Raw genomic sequence first — 21,794 nt, 5'->3', positions numbered from 1 at the left:
CCCGTCCAGGTATTTGCAACATGTCCATGCATTTTTCTTTGACAGTGAAGCTTCTGACAAGCCAATGTGCCATTGAAGGAACATCTAGACTTGCTTAGTTTACTTACCAGTATAACTGCTTTACTAGAAAAGTAAAAGTTTAGATCACTTGTAGTGATGTAGCCTTGAGGGGTTGTCATCAATTCATTGATAACAGCAATAACAAAAAGAATATGCCAAAATAAATTATTTTTCTTTAGGCCTTATTGAACTAAAAAGTTATAACATGATACGGTAAAGTCATATTGTCATATGTTCTTATATTTAGATGGCTTTTGAGTATGGTTATTCTGTTGGTTGCTGACTTTATCCCTTAAAGATATTTACAGTCATGTTTTTATTTTAATTCCTCAGAGAGAAAATAGAAGATTTGTTACAAAGTGAAGACAATAAGAACTTGGATTTAGACCCATGCACGGGGTTAGTTACCCTTAACCTTTTCACGTGTTTCTTTTGGGGAAAGGTAGATGATTTATGGCATGTGCTGTATTTGGTCTTAATGAACAAAATAGCTCCAGAGGCATGGAACAGGCTGACATATCTCAGAGGGGAGGGGCTGGGGAGACGGGAAGAGATTAATCAAAGAACTTATATACATATATGCATTACTAATGGACACAGACAATGGTGTGGTGAAGGCCTGGGGTGGGGTGGGGCAGGGGCTGGGAGGAGGAGAGTGAAAGGGGGAAAAATTGGAGGAACATCTGTAATACTGTCAAAAATAAAAAAATAAATAAAATGAGAAATAGAAAAATGTGTTAAAACAAAACAAAACAAAAAAACACCTTCATAAATAGTGTTTTTATTGCAATCATGCTTCCCAAGATTTAAGCTCTAACTTTAACATTAATACAGTGGGGATGATGGTTTATTGAGACACTGAATGAAAGCTTTGTTCCATCCTGGAGAGGAGAAAATTGTTGTGCAACTTCAGTTTAAAGTTATGCTCAAGAGTAGCATAATTATTTTAGCCTTGAGTAGTACTTAATGCATAAAGACTTCAGAAGAGAAGAATTTACTCTCAAACTACTTTTATGCTTTTAACTTTTCTGTAGTAAATAAACATCAGTGTTTCAGAGTCTTAACTTAAGCATCCTACTTTTTACTTTGTGACTAGCTTCACAAGAGTGTTTAAATGCATCTGTCTACCTTAAACTCTCTTTATATAAACCATACTTTGGTTAGACAGGAACTCCTACCTCTTCTATAAAGGTGGTATAGTAATATTAAAGAACATTTTGATGAACACAGGTGGTGAGGAATCCTCAAACAACCTGCCTATTTTGTTTGCATATTACCTGTCACTTTTATTGAAATCTTTTTTAAAAATAAATGTCCTTCCCTACCAGTGCTTGATCAGTTAGGATTTTCTTTTAATGAGCCAAGATCAATATTTTTCCTTTTGTTTTAATAGGTTCCAAAGAAAACTAATTTATCAGACTTTGAACTGGAAGTAAGTGTTTATATTATATGCAAGAGCTCTGTGAGAGACCCAGGATTTAAAAACTAAATATAATCTCTTAGCCCTCATTTCATTTATAGAATCTTACAGTACCTGGTGATTTGACAATTCTACGTTATTGTGCAGTGCTTTATTTTATTTCCTCCTATTTTCTTAAGTTGAATACCAACTTTATTTTGTTTGTTATGCTTTTAAAAAAAATTTTTTTTAATTGATTTTTGAGAGAGGGAGAGAGAAAGAAACATCAATTTGTTGTTCCATTTATTTATGCATTCATTGGTTGCTGCTTGTATTTCTTGTATGTGCCCTGAGCAGGGATCGAACCTGCAACCTTAGCATATTGGGATGATGCTCTAACCAGCTGAACTACCAGGCCAGAGTAGTGTTATTGTTTTTTGTTGTTGTTGTTAATCCTCACCTGAGGATATTTTTTCCAGTGATCTTTAGAGTGAGTGGAAGGAGGGGGTGCGGGGAGAGAAACATCTGTGTGAAAGAGACACATCGACCAGTTCGCTCCCAGGTATGTGCCCTTGACTGGGAATTGAACCTGTGACCCTTTTGGTGTGCTGGCCTACGTTCTGACCATTGAGCAGCACCAGCCAGGGCTGTGTTACTGCTTTTTAATAGATGATTTAAAACCTTCTAAAATTTCTTTTAATTATCATTTTGGCTTTGTCTGTTAAGTTCTGGGTGTGCAATGTTTTTGTTCTTTAAATTATAAGATAAACATTTGGTTTTAAGACCTAGTAAAGCCCGGCTGGCGTGGCTCAGTGGTTGAGTGTCAACCTATGAACTAAGAGGCCCCCGTTTAGACTTCTGGTCAGGGCACATGCCTGGGTTTCCGGCTCTATCCCCAGTAGGGGGTGTTTGAGTGGCAGCAGATTGATGTGTTGTCTTTCTGTCATCAATGTTTCTCTCTCTCTCTCTGCTCTTTCCTCTCTCTCTAAAAAATCAGTAAAAACATTAAAAAAAAAAAAAGACCTAGGAAATACTCAGCTGAATTCTTTTTCTAAAGCAGAAGTTAGACAATGGATGGGTTTTAGGAGGTCTGTGAAATCCCCTGAAATATTATCTAAAATGTTGGGTGTATATTTGTCTAGGGATGTTTCCATTGGTTTCATTCAGTTTTCAAGTGAATCTCTAACTCCAAAATTGGCCATCAGTATTTGATGTTTGCATTTGACTTTGGGGTTCTTATTCTTCCATTAGAATCTGCCAATGACGTGTATACCAGAGATTTACTTTTAACATAACAGGAAAGGGCCATTGTCCTTTGATCAGGCTTCTTTTCTTTCATATTATGCTTGCAACTTCATGTGGATGCCAGATCCCTCTTGGCTGGTACAAACAACCATCCCAAACTAGAGTTAATTCATCTCAAACCTCCTGTGTGTACCCATACAACCTAAAAAGACCTTCAAAATGAGTTAGAAAGTAAACATTATTACATTTGGAAGAAAGATTTGACTATGTGGTAATGAGTTGACAGTGTTATGTGATGTAAGACATTTCAGAAAATGCCTAAGTCCTAAAAAAATTAATTTGAAATCAGATACATTCCTGTGTGTTTAAGGGCAAAGATAGGGGAACATTGAGCAGCTGAAATATTATGGAATAGGCTTACTATAAAGTCTTTATCAAAGTAATACTAATTTCATATTTAATAAAACTTCATTTAATTAAATTATAGCTATATAGTTGCTTTTAAAATGCTTAGGATTTTAGCTGTCATTGTTTTCTCTGCTGATGTTATGTTTTTTCCCTTTTCTTTAGGTATCCCAAAGGCATTCACGTTGAGACTTTAGAAACTGAAAAGGTAACCTCAAGAGTTACCCAGGGCTAACAAACACGTGCAGTGATACAGTGATATGTCAAAAGTCAGAATTCACTTCTTGGCCCTGTTATTTTTGAGCTGGGTGACCTTGGGCAATTCATTGAACCTCTCTAAGCCTCATTTTCCTCGTTTGTATACATGAGCATGGTAATGCTGATCTGTACCTATCTTATAGCTTTTTTATGCTAATTTAGTGGGTAAATGGGAGTGAACAGGTTTGTAAACTTGAAAGCATGCAAATGTTAGTACGAGTTCTAATTATAACAGAAAGTCATGATGATGTACATGAAAAGAAGGCTTTCTGTTAAGTGGGCAAGCAAAATTAAATTTTAGAATTTAGGGCATAAGCGTATGTATAGGTATTGTCACATATTCCCAACGTGCACTGATAGAATCATGATGGGTAATCGTCAGCTGATGGTGGGTTCCCTTTGCAAAATTTTAGGATTTTAGAATTTATTTGTTGCTCAAGTTGGGTGCAAATTATATAAGAGATTAAGTGAATTAAAAAACAGTCTTGCTAGAAGATAAATCTCAAACTTTCACATAGGAGGTTTTATGGTGTGTTTAATTGATAAAAAATGCAATATATGAGGAAGAAGATACTAGTTATCTGACAGATTACCAGAAAATTCAGGATTTTTTTTATATATTAACGAAAATATGATGTAGAAATATTATTTTAAAACCAACTGTTTAGAAATTCATGTTTAGATGCAATGTAATTTCTTAGTGTTTATTGTGGAAAGTGTCTTATTCTCATAGTCTGTTGATGCTTTTAACTGACATCTATTGGATTGGATTAGTCATCCATGAGAAAATGTCATGGAAACACAGAGGCGGAATTTTGGTTTGTAATGCATCAACTCAGCTTTTGGTGGCATTTAAAAATCCTTTCATTGTGTTTAGCCCATGAAAGATTGTGAAGTGATAAAAACGATAACTTTTAATGGTAGCAGAATTCTGGATTTTTTTGGGTCAAGTTGCTTCCAGAAAATTGTATGTCGGCTTTATGTCTTTTAGAAAGAGCGATACATAGTTGTCAGCAAAGTGGATGAAGAAGAACGCAAAAGAAGAGAGCAGCAGAAACATGCTAAAGAGCAGGTAACTGAGTTAGTTCGTTTCCTTTGGGTGAGAAATGGCAACATAGTACCTTTCTCTATATTTGTAGATCATATGTTGGATTCAGTTTAATGATTAGTTTTATACCATAGAGAAATTGAATTGGTAGGAAAATCCAGAATAGAACAAGGGGAATTTAAAGTTAAGTATTTAAACATAGCCAACAAAGTAGGTCCAACATGGTTGACCAGTCTTCCCTTATATGAAGCAGTCTTGAAAAAAGTGTTCTTACCCTAGCCTGTTTGGTTCAGTGGGTAGAGCGTCTGCCTGTGGATTGAAGGGTCTGGGGTTCAGTTCCGGTCAAGGGCACATACCTCAGTTGCAGGCTCAATCCCCGGCTGTGTGCGGGAGGCAGCCAATTGATGTGTCTCTCTCACATCGATGTTTCTCTCTCTGTCTCTCCCACTCTCTCTGAAAAAGCAAGGAAAAAATATCCTCGGGTAGGATTTAAAAAAAAAAGTGTTCTTGATTATCATTAGGATTATGTCCCACTGATCTTCATTGCCTGTTAACTAATATCGCTATGTCTGATTTCAAGCAAGTTACTAGTTTTCCTAAAACAAAGTTTAGAATATATGGTTTGACAGATTAGAATGACATGGTCATATCTGCATTGTTGGAACATCATCTTGGTTACTCTCTAGAGAATGGCTTCAAGTAAGACTAGAGGCAGGGAGATCATTTAAGCTGTGGAATAACATAGCTAAGAGATATCAGTGACCTGGAATAGAATAGTTAGTAGCAGTTTAGGTGAAATCTGGAGATATTTAGAAGGTAGAATCAGTGGAATTTGTGATTGAATGTGGGCAGTGAAAGAGGAAGAGAGAAGAAGAAAGATGCTCAAGCCTGAAGTTGAGCAACTGGGTAGACTGACGTTAGTTCCCTTAGATGGAGTGGGCTGGAGCGATACTGGTGGGGGAACACAGGTGGAGTAGGGCTTGCGTATGGGTGGATGAATGGCAAGTTCACAGATATATAAGGCAGGCCGCATCTGACCGATTCAACGAGCAAAGACACAATAAGCCGTTTTTAGATTTAGATGGTTTGTTACTTACATAGAGAAGGAAGATCAGGCAAAGGTGCCAGGTGCATGTGGTCCTCATTCCCACACATTAAAAAGGCAACACTGAAAAAAAGGCCAGGTGACTGCAGCGTGAGTTGTGGATACCTCATTATTGAGATTCTAGAGTGCAGCTAAGTGCTTTTATATCCTGCAGCTTTGTGTGCGTGTGGAGTGAGGCAGAAAGTCCCATGCCTCATCAGAACCTGGGAGGTAATGAGAAACTATCTAGGCCTCCCAGGAGAGAAGGAGGTGGGGGGGGAGATGGCATATTAGCACCTCCTTGTAAGCTTCTGCCTCCCATCCTCTCCTCCTGGGGTGTTTCACCAAGATGCAGATTAATTGCAGCTTAAGCCTTTGCCTGTGTGGCCTATTTGGATATGTGCAGGGTCACCAGGGCACTATGGTAGAACTTTCCGCCTACAGTGTAAAAGAGATTATATTCTGTTTATGATCTGATAAGGTTTTAGATGTCTTTGGGACATCCAAGGGTAGGTGTCCTGTAGGCAGAGTTGTTCTGGAATATAGGAGAGAGATGAGGGTTAGACTTGGTTGTCGTTGGCAGAGACACTGGGACTGGATTAGAGCAGCATGCATGAGCAATGCGATGAGGACTTAGTGCAAGATTCTGAAGACCACCAGCATTCAAATGATAAGCAGAAGTAGAAAAATGTCAGGAGACTATTGTGACACAGCAGACAAGGGAAGAGACTGTTTGAAGATGGGCATGTCAACTGTGTCTGATACTTTAGAGAAGGGGTAAGGACCATTTGGGTTTAGTCTTGGGAGTTTTTCTTTTTTAAATATTCTTAAATTTTTTTAACTTTAATTGTGATAAAATACACATAACACATAATTTACCATCTTAACTATTTCTAAGTGTACAGTTCCATAGTGTTAAGTATGTTCAGATTGTTGTGCAACCATCAACACCATCCACCTCCAGAAGTCTTTTCATCCTGCAAAACTGAAACTCTGTACCAATTAAACAACAGCTCCCCATTTCCTCCTCCTGACAGCCCCAGGTAATCACTCTTCTACTTTCTGTCTCTGAATTTGACTACTCTAGGTACCTCATATAAGTGAAATCATACAGTATTACTGTCTTAAGTCCTCAAGGTTCATCTATATTATAGTGTATGTCAGAATTCTTTTCTTTTTTAAAAATATGCTTTTATTGATTTCAGAGAGAGGAAGCGAGAGAGTGAGAAACATCAATGATGAGAGAGTGTCATTGGATTGGCTGCCTCCTGCATGCCCCCTACTGGGGACTGAGCCTGAAACCCAGGCATGTGACCTGACCAGGAATTGAACCATGACCTTTTTGGTTCATAGGTTGATGCTCAACCCAGGAGCTATGCTGGCTGGGCAAGAATTCCTTTCTTTTTAAGGGTAAATAATATCCCATTGTATAGCTATACCACATTTTCTTTATCCATTCATCTGTCGATGAACACTTGGGTTGCTTGAACCTTTTTGTTCTTGTGAATAATGCTGCTATGAACATAGATATACAAGTATCTCTTGGAGTTCTTGCTTTCTGTTCTTTTGGGTATATACCCAGAAGTGGAATTGCTAGATCAAATGGAAATTCTGTGTTTGATTTTTTTGAGGAACTTCCGTACTGTTTTACATATCAAGTATACCACTTTACATTCCTACCAACAGGTCACAAGTGTTCCAGTTTCTCCACATCCTTATTAATACTAGTTAGCCTTGGGAGGTGAGAAGTTTCAGTGAGGGGGATGCCAGAGAGCAGGAGGCTGTAAGTACCTGGGAGTTAAACTGGAGCTAGTTAGTGGAGAGAAGTCTTTAAAGTAATTTAGGTGTGAAGAAACAAGGAGAAGTAAGAGTAAGTAGTTGCATGGAGCTTAGAGTTGAGGGGGTTTCAAGATAGGAGAGAGCCCGGCTGGGCATGGCTCAGCGGTTGAGCGTTGACCTAGGATCCAGGCAATCGGGGTTCGATTCCCGGTCAGGGCACATGCCCGGGTTGCGGGCTTGATCAATGACTCTCTCATCATTGATGTTTCTATCTGTCTTTCTCTCTCTCCCTTCCTCTCTCTGAAATCAATAAAGATATATTTAAAAAAAAAAAAAAAGAAATTCAGCCTATTTAAATGGCATTAGGAAGGAAATAGGAAAGACGAAACTAAATGGGAATAAGTTTCAGAGTGCTTACTATAAAAATTTTATAAAAATGCTTTCAACAAGGAGCAAAATAAAGAATTATAGGAATGCTATTTCTTTGTTGTTAATCCTCGCCTGAGGATTTTTTTTCCATTGATTTTTAGAAAGAGTGGAAGGGAGGAGGGGGGAGAGAGAGAGAGAGAGAGAGAGAGAAAGAAAGAAACATCGATGTGTCTTACATTGATTGGCTGCCTCCCACATGTGCCGAGTTTGGGGAGGGGATCAACCCCACAACCCAGGTATGTGCCCTTGACTGGGAATCAAACCCAAGACCCTTCAGTGTGTGTGAGCTGACACTCTAACCACTGGGCCACACTGACCAGGGTTATGCGAATGCTGTTTTGATCAGTCAGCTGCTGAATGGATGTCCTAAGTATTTAATGCAGTATTGAATTTGGCCAGCAGGTGGCAGCCTTTAAAAGTTTGTGTTGTTTTTTTAAGATTTTTGAAATTGATTTTTAGAGAGAGAGAAAGGGAGAGAGAGGAAATATTGATGTGAGAACAAAACTTTGATTGGATGCCTCCTGCACACCCCCTACCAGGGACTGAGCCTGCAACCCAGGCATGTGGCCTGACTGGGAATTGAACCCACTGTCAACACCTTTTGGTGCACTGGACAAACACCCAACCACCTGAGCCTCACCAGCCAGGGCGAAAGTTTGTGTTTTTAAGATGGCTTGATAGACTTGGGAATTTCAACAAGTAATGTGAAGTGATGGTAAACCCTAGACACTGTTATTTTAGTAACTTAAATAATTTGCTATGTGCTCATTCCACTTTCTAAAACAGAAAAAAAGGAATACCATAAGTCATTTCAGATGCAGTTGTTTGGAATGATAGATGCAAAGCATGTGAAACTAAAGCTAATTCACAATAAAATTTCAGTGCTTTTTTTGTGGAGGAGGCTAGGTTTTAACCCATTCAAATATAGGAATATATGTAAATGAATAGGGTTTTTTTTGGTTTGTTTCTTTTAAATTAGGAAGAACTGAATGATGCTGTGGGATTTTCCAGAGTCATTCATGCCATTGCTAATTCGGTAAGTAAACCAGACTTTTTGTTTTTAACTAGATTCTAGAACATAACATTCAAGGTGAAATGCCTAGTTATCATTGCAAATTAATCATTTGGTTACATTTAGAGTGTCTACCTGGTAGGAGGAAGAAGTTAGGACTTTATAAAGGTAGACTGTTGTTATGATATGCTTCGTGTGATATCATAATTGTGTCACTATTTTTTAATCCAAAGCATTTTTTCAGAAAACTTTTCTCGTAAAATGCATTGGAGGATTATATTATGAGGTCCTTATACTGCTACATGAAACGAATATTTATTACTTTCAAAACCAATAAAGAAGTGGGATAAGGAAATAAGGAATATGGGGAGAAACAATCAGGTTTTTGAAGGTGTTTTTTTTCCCTTAATTAGAAAAATCTGGAGGATAGAAATAATTGTCTGTTGAGTTTTTTCACATAACTGTAATGGAATCTTATATGTGATAGCCTTAATAATATTTGATGTTTTAAAATGTGTTTACCATTTTTGTAAATGTGCTAGAGGGTTTTTGTGATATATATGATAGACATTTTTTCTTGTTTTCTAAGTCCTTTTGGAAAAGAGGCATCCACATCTTGCATAGATAAATTGGGTCATGCTGCTGCTGGTTTCATGAATTACATGTCCAAGCCAGACTACTTAGTTGGATGCTAAATTGCATTTCTTTCCTTGAGTAGTTGGCCTTGGGAGAAGGAATAATTTCCCTGGAGAAGGACTTATCTTGTCCCTTAGATGTTGAGCTTTGCATCATGGAAGCTTTAAGGCGGTAGAGACCCTCTCAGAGTTCTGTGGCTGTCTCACTACCAGATGTAGACTTGTCAAAACAGGAGTACTTGAGGGGAGGCACACCACTGTCCTCAGCTGGGGGTAAATAGAACTTATAGAGGAGTTCACTAGGAGCTCCTTCTCTAAAGTAAGCAAGATAATCAGAATGGAATAGTAAGTTGGATGAGCCTGGAGAGAAACAAAGATGTGAGTCTCTTTAGAAGTGGCTAAGATCACAGGTATCTAGAAAAGCAGAGTTTCTGGTCACATTTGCTTACATTATACATACTTAGCTGGCATTCTTCAGATAAGTAGTTGGCTTGACTGAGGCTGGCCCTAAAATACAGAGATGTGGGATATCAGTTGGCTTTGAGTTCTCTTGTAGCCATGATAGTTTAGTTAGCTGGGATATTTGTTCACCTTGTACAAATTCAGATACCTTACCTTGCTGTGCCTTTGTGTTTTCTCTCTTTTGTCTTCTACAGAATAATTCGTAGTATGTTGCTGACTTTTGGTAGTTTATGTCATAAACCATACTATGAAAAAAAGCCCTATTTATTGATGATGCAGACATTTAAAATTTAAAAGTCACATACCTTAAAAATGCTAACATTTTAAGTTAAGCTCTATAGAGCTAGCGAACAGTAAATACTATGAAATATTTATGTCACACCAAATTCTTTTCCTGTCACTCTTAGTAGTAAATCTGTGTTTTCTATAGTTTTAAAAACTTTTTTTAATTTTACACTCACAGCAAAATTGAAAAAATAGTAGAGTGTTTCTATATATTCCTTACCTAGCTACCCCAATGTTAACATTTTATATAACCGTACAGTTATCAGAACCAGGAAAGTAACATTGGCACAATATTATGAACTAAACTATGGACCTTATTTGAATTTCACCAGTTTTTCCACTAAGTATTTTTTCTGTTGATGATTTTATCTAGGATCCCACATTACATTTACTTGTTATTTCTCCTTAATCTCCTTCAGTCTTTCTTTGTCTTTTATAACCTTGATATTTTTAAATAGTATTGATTTCATTTTGTCAAATGTCCCTCAATTTGGATTTATTTGTCTGATCTTTTCTTATGATTAGACTGAGGATATACAGTTTATGCAAGAGTACCACAGAAATGATAGTTTATAATGTTGACCTTGATCACTTGCTGTGCCAGCTAGATTTATACACTGTGAAGTTACTACTTTTCCCTTTGTGGCTAATAAATATCTCAGGGGAGATACTTGGGACTATGAAAATCTATTTTTTCTCAAACTTTTGCCCACTAATATACCATCTATCAGTGGACCTTATCTGCGGCCATTATTACTCTTGATGTTGTAATGGCGAGTTTATATTTCCCTCTTTCTTTGTTCTTGGAATTCTTTTATAAGGAAGAGCCCTCCCTTCTTTCCTGTTTATTTAATTGTTTAAAAAATGTATATGAGTATGGACTCAGGGCAATATATTTATTCTACAGATTATAATGTAGTATTTTTATTGTTCATTTTGTTGCTCAACTTGTACTACCTTTGGCTATTAGAGCTTGGTTAGGTTGGCTCCTGTGTCCTTTGAACAACCCCCTATTCTTTTTTAAGCATTTAATTACTTTCTGGCATCACAAGATGTTCCAGACTCACCTTGTATTTTCCCTGCCTTAGCTCTGAATCAGTGACTTATCCAAAGAGCCCTGGTTCCTTTAATTGGAGAATGGTGTTTAGAAACCAAGATCTGTCACTAGGTTACTACTGTGGTGGTACTACTTCTAGGCCCCCCTCACTGGACGGCGCTAATAATGACACCATATGTCCTCCTGTCATACATATATAAAAAACCATGCATTTGTAGTGATAGCTCAGATTCCAATCCAACACCATAGGGTTTATTTTTAGCCTACTCTTTCTTCTTATTTGTAACTTTTTTCCAACAGTGGGAAATCTAGTTCTTAATCTGCATTATACATATTTGTTTAAATCTGGTATACACATAAAAAGTTTTGGAATTACTACTCATACCTTGTGAGAAATGTGTTCACTGAGTAGGCTGCAGCATTCATGAGCAGGTCTTTTTGTCCTTAGCCTGACAACATCTAGTCACGATGCTGTTTTCATAGTTCTTTTCTTCCCAGCTTCCTTCAGTGGGGTTATGGTATTCATTTATCATATAGTTAGATTTTATTGTGTTTGTATTTCATTTTGGGTTCCTTCCATCTCTTTTCTGTGGTTTTAATCAGTACTTGATATTTTAGCATTGAAGAGGTATTCAGAATGTACACAAACACTGAGCCGAAAGGACAGCTTGTCAGATTTGGGAAATTTTGTATAGAATTACTTATTTCAAAGAATTATGTTTAGTCCTATGAGTCAAGCAGTCTTACTCTGAAGGTCCACTGGGATATATAGTAAAAAGCTCCATTGTAGTGATCTGATGCTTTATGTTAAAAATGGTGTTACCTGGCTAGCTAAATCTAAGTTGATGTTCCATTTTGGTAGTTTAATTTTTATCAACATGGAATAAATTTATTGTACACATACTGTATTTCAGTTGGTTGAAAAGCAATGATTTTATTGGAAATGGTATTTAAGGACATGCCCCATGAATTTGACATAAATGATAAAAGAAATGAAAATTCATTCTGTTTATAATTAGAAAAGTTATTTTTATCTTTTAGCATTGTTATGAATGTATCTTTTAAAAATAAATGAGTTGTTTTAAAGAACACAGTTCTAAAATAGGTATTTGGAGTTTGTTCACAAATTATTCAATAGTGCAAGGGACCTAGCGTTTTCAGATTTTACCTTTTCAACTTGAGCTCTTCAATCAAATTTACTACTCCTGATTCTTGTGGGTGGTAAGATTAATAAAAATCAAAGAAAAAGATCAATGAAATCAAAACCATATGGAGCTTTTATTTTGCATTCTGTATTTAACACCCACAAATTGAAAAAGAATGATACCAACCCTAATTTACTTGTTTGTATATATCTATACTTTTTTTTAATGGGGTAAAGTAAGTTTAGTAGAAAATTCTCATGGATTTTCACTCTTAAGTCCCACTATAATTTTGTACCTGGAAATCTATTTCCTAACCTTGACTTTCTTTAGGGAAAACTTGTTATTGGACACAATATGCTCTTGGATGTTATGCACACAGTTCATCAGTTCTGCTGCCCTCTGCCCGAGGTAAGTGACTTGTCAGCCTGTGTTGAAAATTCGCTGTTCTTTACTACTGAGAAAATGTTCTCTACTTGACTGTTGTTTCCTTATATGTAGCATGTTCCCAGAGAGAGAGAGTCTGCCTCTTACTTGGTTGTACATTTTTGAAGGGATGCACATAAAGGCCAGTTTAAGGGATCTTCAGTCATCTGCCATTGCTAGAGCAAGGCTAAACATTTGTTTTATCTTAATGTCAGTGGTTTGCTCAGTTAGTGCTGGGTAGGTGTTCCTCAGCCACAGGTGTGGTTGTCCTGTTTGCTATTGCTAACATTAAACATAGCAAGAAGGTGAGTGATGCATTTGGTCAGTTGAACTGGATTAGCTCCTGCAAAGTTATTGATTACCTCTTGCTAAGCTGCTTCCCTTAGATCTTCTGTTGGCCTTGGTGTTTTTTCACTCTTGGAGTCAAGTCGTCTCAGTGCATGAAAGCATGAGCTTCTTTGGCTCAGGGAAAGAGCTTCTCTTCTGTCTCTTCCTCTCTTCTTACCAACTGTATGTGACCTCATCTCACTCGTCCTCCCATCTACTTTATTTTCTCTCCATATTTTCTGTCATTTAATGGTCTCACTTTCATAACTTTAGCTGAAGGCACGGACATTAGTTTCTCCAGGTGTGATTCTCTCCTCAGAACCAGCTACACAGTTCATGCTGGACTCCACACTTCTCCACCTGGAGAGCCTTCAGACTAAATGTTGCTTAAAATTTACATGTTTCAAAGGAGATATGTAACTTATACTACTTTTCTTTCCTTCTGACTAACTCTAAACCAGTTTCTTCTACTAATTCCTTTACTATAAATGATTCTGTCACCAAACCGGTTTTTTTTCTTTGTCTTTTTGTTAATCCTCACTCAAGGATATTTTTTCCATTAATTTTTAGAGAGAGTGGAAGGGGGGGGGAAGAAACAGAGAAACATCAATGTGAGAGAGAGACATCGATTGGTTGCCTCTCGCACACTTCCCAACTGGGCCAGAGATCGAGTCTGCAACTGAGGTACATTCCCTTGGTCTGAATCGAACCCGGGACCCTTCAGTCCAGGGGCCGATGCACTAACCACTGAGCAAAACCGGCTAGGTTTCCATGCCGTGTCTTACATTTGGGTTCTTTTCATTTCAATTGCAAGTAGCCTATTTTTCATCTGGAGTTTAGCAGACTTCAGACAGAATTCCCTGTCTCACTTTAACCTTCAGCCCATCCTTTAAATCATAGGTTGGTAGACTTTTTCTTTAAAGACCAAATGGTAAAATAAGTATTTTGGACTTTCCAGGCTGTACAGATTCTGTCTTAACTTTCAACATTGCTATTGTAGCCTGAAAACTGCCATAGGATGCATAAAGAAATGGGTGTGGCTTTTTTCTAATAAAACTTTATTTAAAAAATAGGTGGCTGGCCAGATTCAGCCTGTGGTCCATAGTTTGCTAACTCCTGCTTTAGACTGCCACCAGATTAATATTTTTATCCCTTCTGGATTGGAAGATACCTACTTTGGAGTTTAGTCTCATTTATACATCTGCAAAGCCTCAGTTCTTCCCACTTCTTAGGGGACATTGTTCCATCAGCATCTTCATTAGTTTCCTTTGGAAAAGTCCAACACAGCCCACAGTGGCTCTCTTGCTCCCCTTGTTCTATTTCTGCAACATTAAAATTGTCACTGCTTTTCATGACAACTGTATCACCCTCTGGGACTCAAAGACTTCATACTTGTGAGTCTCAAGACAAACGTGATGGGTCTGAATTTGCACTGTATAAACCTAAGATGTAATGTTTATCTCTTATTGGCCAGACAGAACAAAGTAGCAGCTTCTCTCAGGACTTTTTTTTTAAGTTTTTTTATTGTTTAAAATATTACAGATGTCCCTTTTTCTCCCCAATGACCCGTTCCACCCCGTTCGTTCCCCCTCCCCAGTCCCTCTCCCCACCATTGTCCATGTCCTTGGGTTGTGTATATATGCACATAAATTCTTTGGTTACTCTCTCCCCCTCCACCCACCCGCCCTCCTCCATCCCTCTGACATTCATCAGTCTCATCTATGCTTCCATGTCATTGAATCTATTCTGTTCATCAGTTTATTAAGTTCTTTAGATTCCACGTATAAGCGAGATCATGTGATATTTGTCTTTCGCTGCCTCTCTCAGGACTTTTTGACCTTTAAAGCAATGAAGTTATCTGTAAGGAAAGAGGACAGTGTATTTAATACTGTGTTTGTAGGTGTTTTGGATATCAAGCAGAGTTTGGCACATAGGAAGCATAGAATATTGATTTAACAAATGAGTATCTTCCCACTGTGTCAGTTTTATAATCTTCTGATGTGTGGCTCTGTTCACATCACTGTCCCTGCTCAAAATTCTGAACTAATTGCACATTCTTTGTTTTTTTATACAGTTGATTCTTTTTAGCTTGGCATATCAAGCTTTCTGTGATCTGGCCCAACCTTCTTGTGTGGTCTAGCCACCGATACTCTCCTTATTCCCAGCCATACTGGCTCATTTGTTCCCTGGGAAGTGCAAGGTGTTTTTGTATATCTGTGTTTGTAATATAATTTCCTCCAACTTGAATTTCCTCTAGTCTTTCTCAATGTTTGCTGTATACAACTTTACCTATCTTACCAAGGTCCAGCTTATGCCTCCTCCAGGAAGTTTTCCCTGTCTGTTGCCTTGCTCAACAGGTGATCTTTCCCTTTTTCTGACCTCCCATAGAACTGTGTGCCTGTTATGGTGCATGAATTTTGTCTTTACAGCTTACCCCGCCTTCTCCTTCTAGGTGATTACTTCCTTGGACAAGGAGTATAACCTTGTTATTGTCTGTGTTTAAATGCTTAGCGTAACACTTTGTAGGCAAACACTTAATAAATGTTACCTTGAATGAAACTAGTTTCAAATTCTAGTAAAAGAGCACATGATTTGTTGCAGAGTAGGAGGTGGATTAGGATAACTTCTAACCATGCTAGGGATAAAACCAGTGTGATAACCTGAGTAAGTTACTTAACTTTTTGGTGTGCTATCATTGTCAGAAGGAGAAAGTGGTTTTCTTTTCTCTGTCTTTGGAAGCAGTGATGTAAATGAGAAAACCTATGTAAAATGATAGAACTTTTACAAACACTGGTACCAAAATATGCATTTAAAAGTATACTAAAGATTCCCTGTTCTGGAGCTACTTTTAAGGAAGAGCCTCCCCTTTTTTTTTTAATCCTCACCCAAGGATATCTTTCCCATTGCTTTTCAGAGAGAGTGGAAGGGGGGGAGAGAGAGAGAGAGAGAGAGAAGGGGAGGGAGGGAGAAAGGGAGAGAGAGAGAGAAACATCGATGTGAGAGAGACACATCAATTGGTTGCCTCCTGAACACGCCCCAACTTGGGGCCAGGCATCGAGCCTGCAACCAGAATCAAACCCGAGACCCTTCAGTCCTTGGGCTGATGCTCTAACCACTGAGCCAAACTGGTCAGGACTTAGTGGTAATTTTAACCAACATTTCAAAGGTGTTCCCAGTAAAAGTATAACCTAGTTTATAGTATCCATTTTCTGTGTAAACCATTTATTTAAATAATTTTTCTAGTCCCACTATAATAATGAATTTGTGTAATAAAGCTATTGAAAGTTTTCTACATATAGTAGAAACCTTTTTTCTTCTCCTATTTCAGGCATAAAACACTTAAATTTTGGTTAGGAAAAGGTTTTATATCAGGTGATATAATTCCCAATCAGTGAGGAAATCATGAAGATTTTAAAAAAATTATTAACTAGAAATGGGTTTGGCAGTTTAGCTTTAAAGGGCCTGTGTGAGGTTTAGCAGTTAGTTTAAGAAGAGACCAATGGGACTAGAAATATTTATGTATGTTATTAAAGCTGTAAGTATATTAGTAAAATTGTAACAAGTTGTTCTCTTGTTTTTGTAGGACTTAAATGAATTTAAGGAGATGACAACATGTGTTTTCCCCAGGTAAGCTTCCTTTCAGGATTTCTTTTTAATTTAAAATGGTCATCATGGCATATATAGGGTGTCCCCCAAGAAATGTATACACACTTTATAGCTCATAGCTCAATTGATATTTCTTTCTTTTCAGATTTAACCCATTAGAATTAGAATTAGTAATTATTCAAAGTGTGTATACATTTTTTGGGGACACCCTGTGTAATACAAATAGGTATATAGTAATTTATTGAAACTGTTAGATCATGATTACGGCCCATTTCATATCAACTGGGAAATAGTTTAATAGCTTCAAGTTTGTGGTGGTTGACTTTTATACTCGATGACTGGTTTTGTTATTCCATTAATATCAGAATTTGAACTGAGAGTAAAAATAGCAACTCCTTTTTTTCTCATCCCACGTCTTGATATCTGAAGAACTGGTCAAGTTTTCTTGAGTTGGCTCTTGTCTTTCCTGTATGTTGGATGTGTCTTGTCACAGTGAAGTGTCCAGTTGAGAATATTAAGTTGAATATTGGATATAGTTGAATATATAGTTGGATATAATTGAATATATAGTTGAGTGTAGTTGGATATTGTTGAACTATCCAGTTGAGAGTATTCTGTAGTCAGTCAAGAACTGTCTAGCTAGAGATTTTTTCCTCAACTTTAAGTCAGTGCCTTTACCTGTTAGTGTTTTCCAGAGTTAATATTGCATGATAATTTTGATATGTCACATGTCACATGTCTGAGAGATCACATACCAGCCATGTGGAGCCTGCAGAGCTAGGCTGTGCATTTGAGGGCCTGCTTGAAGAGGAACTGGCATGGCAGTGGAGTAGCCAGGGTATTTCTATCCTATTATCTAGTATTCACATTTATGTGAAAAAAAAGTTTTTATATTAGTCTCTCTCTCCTTTAGTATTCCAGTCACTGAAAGAACAGTAAGAAATAACTAAATAGGATGAACCTACCAAATGCAGATTTTGACCTTCCCAGAGTTTATGGTGTACAAACCTGGGTAGTGGTGGTAGATGGTAATGGCTTGGCAATGTTACACCTATAGCAGTATTTGAACCATGTAAAAACATATGAGGATATTTGACTCCCCCTTGAGATTAATGTAGTCCACACCCTATCAGGGTACAAGCAGATCCAGGATTTGTGCTGTGTGTATGGCAGAGTGTAGACTCTTCCACAGCCTCTTGATGAAGTCCCTGGTTGAGGGGACTAAGTTCCTAGTGTAACCTTGCAGGGATGCCAGCACCAGGCTCACAATGGCTAATGTGCTTAATTCCCTTGTCCACTTTTAAGACAATAGGCTATTCATTTGAGTAAAATACATTTTGAATATTGATATACATTTTGTTTACCTTATTAAAAATTCTTTTGTTTTTAGACTCTTGGATACTAAATTGATGGCCAGCACACAACCTTTTAAGGTATTTTAAAAATTTGAACTATCAATGATAAGCTATATTTGAAATTTTCAGAATTGCTACTAAGAGCTTTGGAATTCTGGTCTATTTAAGTGTTATTTTCAAATCCATCCAAAAAAAAAAAAAAAAAAAGAGGGAGAGAAAGAATGGAAAAAAAAAAGAAATTGGAAAAAGACTAGAAAGAAATATATCAAAATGTGAATAGCGGTTGTCTTTGGGTGGTGGAATTGTTTTTCCCCCCTTTATTATTTTTGAATGTAAGTTTTTAACATTAAAATATATAATGTATTTTTGAACAGGTTACACATGCATACACTTTGTTCTTTATTTTTCTTATTTTATATATTTTCTGATCAAGAAAATTCAGGTAAAGGTATAATCATTTGCTACTTTGTGAAGTGACTTTATACAGCTGAGTGAAATGAATGTCAGCACACTGTAAGAACAAGTAGAGCTTCCACGCCCAAGGTCTATAGATATTTAGCACATCTGTACAAATCTTCTTTCATATGGCTAAATCTTCAGTATGGTGAAAATTCAACTTGCTGCTTCTCTTTCTTGTTGAATAAACAATGATTCCTGTGTTTCTTTAAAGAACACAAGGGGGCAGTATCTCTTTACTATAGTTTGTACTGAGATGACAAAGACTCGTAATTCTCTGCTTACTGGTTTGCAGGATATTATTAACAACACATCCCTTGCAGAATTGGAAAAGCGGTTAAAAGATACACCTTTCAACCCTCCTAAAGTTGGTAAGAATACAAAATATAAAATGAAAATCCCAAACTCTTTGTGATAATTATGTATTGATTTATATTGTAGAAGAAAGGTGAAACTGCTTTAGAAACTACATTGTCATTTATAGATTTTGCCTAAATTAACTTGTTTATGCCCTGTGTTGAAATTGTATTTTCTGAATAAAAGTAGTCTTCTAATCTTACATCTATTTTATGTGCATGGAATTGGGTATCCTGATCATTGAGAAGTTTAGCAATTAAACCTTCAGGGCTTTTATTTCCTAATGCTTAAAATTCTCCCAAAACTTCATGTGTCCTTTCTATAGTGCATTGTTTAAAAGCAGAGACAGAGTTGGCGATGAATTGCCAGGGCTAGAATGAAAATACACTTTTTGTTTCAGAAGAGCCCAAAGTTTACAGATGAGAAAGGAGAGTCCTCTCCACTCCTCCTTCCTTCAGAGGTGGCTTTGAAGTGGGATCGCAGCAGTGAGGGAAACTAGAAGTAGGGAGGAATGTTTGTTGGAGAGGAGATGTTTTGCCATGCCTGGCCTTGGCCCCTACCCAGGTGTTTGGCGAATCTTCCAGGTGTTACTTCCTTGGTTCCTTTTTGCCTAATTGTGCTGTTGATAGTGTAATTAGCCTTCCATTAGCTGTAGCCTGCAAAATTTTGAAGACATTGGTAATAGGACTAAGGGCTCAGAAATTGACAATGGTAGGTACTAAAGTAGCCAAGAATATAGTTATTTTCTTCCTTTTCTGGGTAATGGTCCAAAAAAAGGAATTAAGAAAAGGGGTGGGTGGCCCTGGCCAGTGTGGCTTAGTGGTTAGAGCGTCAGCCCACAGACTGAAGGGTCCCAGGTTTGATTCTGGCCAAGGGCTCATACCTTAGTTGCGGGCTCGATCCTGGCTCCAGTTGGGGCGCATACAGGAGGCAGCCAATCAGTGTGTCTCTGACCTCAATGTTTCTCTCTCTCTCTCTCTCTCTCTCTCTCATTCACTTCCATTCTCTTTGAAATGCGATGGAAAAAATGTCCTCCGGTGAGGATTAAACAAATAATAATAATTTAAAAAATTAAAATTAATAAAAAATCTTTAGGGAAAAAGAAAAGAGGTGGGTGGGGGGAAGAAAAGCTGACCAATACAGTGGGAATAATTGATTTTGGAAATCTCTGTTTCAAATAGCTGGTTAGAGTAGAGGCTATTACTTAGTTGGCTATCATGTTATAAGATTTTTTTTTTAAAGTTTAAAGACTTAATGTTTAATACTTATGGAGGTTAAAAAATTATTGTTTACAGAGCATTGTATTGATATAAAGACATTTACATTTACAGCCTTTTCATTGATAATTTCCCTTCATGCTTTTGATTCTGTTATAACCTTTTTGATACTCATTTCCTGAATGGTTCTAGGAAATAATTATGAGTTACAGTTTTATTGTATTACTTCCACATAATACCCTGGTGTCTGATAGAGAATTTACTCTAAGCAGGTAGGCCACTCTTCTCAGACTTTATTCTCTCAACATCTGTATATGTCCATGTGGCGGAAGAATCACATTATACAGTGGTCTCTCCTATGAAGTGGCCCCACGTTCCAAGGGTTGCATTACAGAAAGTTCCGAACTGTTTTTGGAGTTAGCTGTGCTTTCATCTTTAGATCTGTAAGCTTGGCAACATAGTAAAGGACAATATTGAATTGACAATATTGAAAGGACAATATTGATTGGAGTCTTGCTTTTGGGAGGATTACCTGGAGTATTGATAGATAATAATTAGTGAGCATTTACCTTGTAGCAAGCACTATGTAAGAGCTTTACTTAAATTAGCTCTTTTGATCCTCACAAAAAAAGGAGGGGGAGTTGATTACCATCTTCATTCTACTGAAATGGAGGACCAGAGGTCCAAGACCACATAGCAAAGAGTGGTGAGCAGAGATTCAAACTTAAACACAGTGGGATTCCAAAGTCCATGCTTAATCATTATTCTGAAATTCCTGTTGTGCTACCATTATCTATAAGGGAAGATACTCCGTTTTGTGACCTTAGAGAACAGTCAGAAGAGGAATAGTTGTCATAAAGTGAGGCATGATTGTAAATAGCACTCACCACTGTGCAAGGGGGGGCCTGTGACTCTCTTTGATAACATAACTGAGGCATTACTCTAGTCTAAACAAAAGCCTCATTTTTAGTGACTCTGTTATCTCATATTGTAAGGGCTTATGTGGAGAGAATTAAGAAATAGCTTTTTCTAATCTTTAGATTCAGTGTAGTTCCTATCAAAATAGTAATGGTGTATTTCACAGAACTAGAACAAATAGTCCAAAAATTTATATAGAACCACAAAAGACCTTGAGTTGCCACAGCATTCTTGAGAAAGAAGAACAAAGTTGGAGGTATCATGCTGCCAATATCAAACTATACTACAAGGCTATAGAAATCAAAACAGTATGGTACTGGCATAAAAAACGGACATGTAGATCAACAGAACAGAATAGAGAGCCCAGAAATAAACCTGTGCTTATAAGGTCAATTAATATTTCTTTTTTTCTTTTTTTTTCTTTTTTTAAAATATATCTTTATTGATTTCAGAGAAAGAACAAGAGAGGGAGAGAGAGAGACAGAAACATCAATGATGAGAGAGTCATTGATCGAGCCCGCATCCCGGGCATGTGCCCTGACCAGGAATTGAACCCTGATTGCCTGTATCCTAGGTTGATGCTCAGCTGCTGAGCCACACCCAGCCGGGCTAAAGTCAATTAATATTTGACAGAGGAGGCAAGAACATACAATGAGATAAAGACAGTCTATTTAATAACTGGTGTTGAGCAAATTGGACAGGTACATGCGAAAAAAAAAAAAGAAACTAGATCACCTTCTTATACCATATACAAGAATAAACTCAAAATAGATGAAAGACTTAAATGTAAGACTTGAAACCATAGAACTCCTAGAAGAAAACATAGGCAGTA

At 37.3% G+C, this 21,794-nt stretch overlaps 1 protein-coding gene across 4 annotated transcripts in view; it reads left to right on the top strand.

The window, feature by feature from the left end:
* PARN (poly(A)-specific ribonuclease) overlaps positions 1-21,794 on the top strand; it is a 139,087-nt gene that overhangs the window by 14,083 nt on the left and 103,210 nt on the right. For all 4 annotated transcript variants that reach the window (XR_013998404.1, XM_081131638.1, XM_081131639.1 and 1 more), the window contains 9 exons: positions 394-459; positions 1,454-1,492; positions 3,275-3,317; positions 4,359-4,439; positions 8,687-8,743; positions 12,634-12,711; positions 16,637-16,680; positions 18,050-18,092; positions 18,766-18,841. Coding sequence is in view for 3 of the 4 variants with exons in the window: in XM_081131638.1 (XP_080987764.1) it covers positions 394-459; positions 1,454-1,492; positions 3,275-3,317; positions 4,359-4,439; positions 8,687-8,743; positions 12,634-12,711; positions 16,637-16,680; positions 18,050-18,092; positions 18,766-18,841 (527 nt within the window). In the remaining variant the exon portion in view is untranslated. The remainder of the gene's footprint in view (positions 1-393; positions 460-1,453; positions 1,493-3,274; positions 3,318-4,358; positions 4,440-8,686; positions 8,744-12,633; positions 12,712-16,636; positions 16,681-18,049; positions 18,093-18,765; positions 18,842-21,794) is intronic.

This window comes from Miniopterus schreibersii (assembly GCF_964146895.1).
Source record: "Miniopterus schreibersii genome assembly, chromosome: 3".
Classification (NCBI taxonomy): Eukaryota; Metazoa; Chordata; class Mammalia; order Chiroptera; family Miniopteridae; genus Miniopterus; species Miniopterus schreibersii.
The sequence above is the reverse complement of the archived record's forward strand: the minus strand, read 5'-3'. Positions and strand labels throughout refer to the sequence as shown.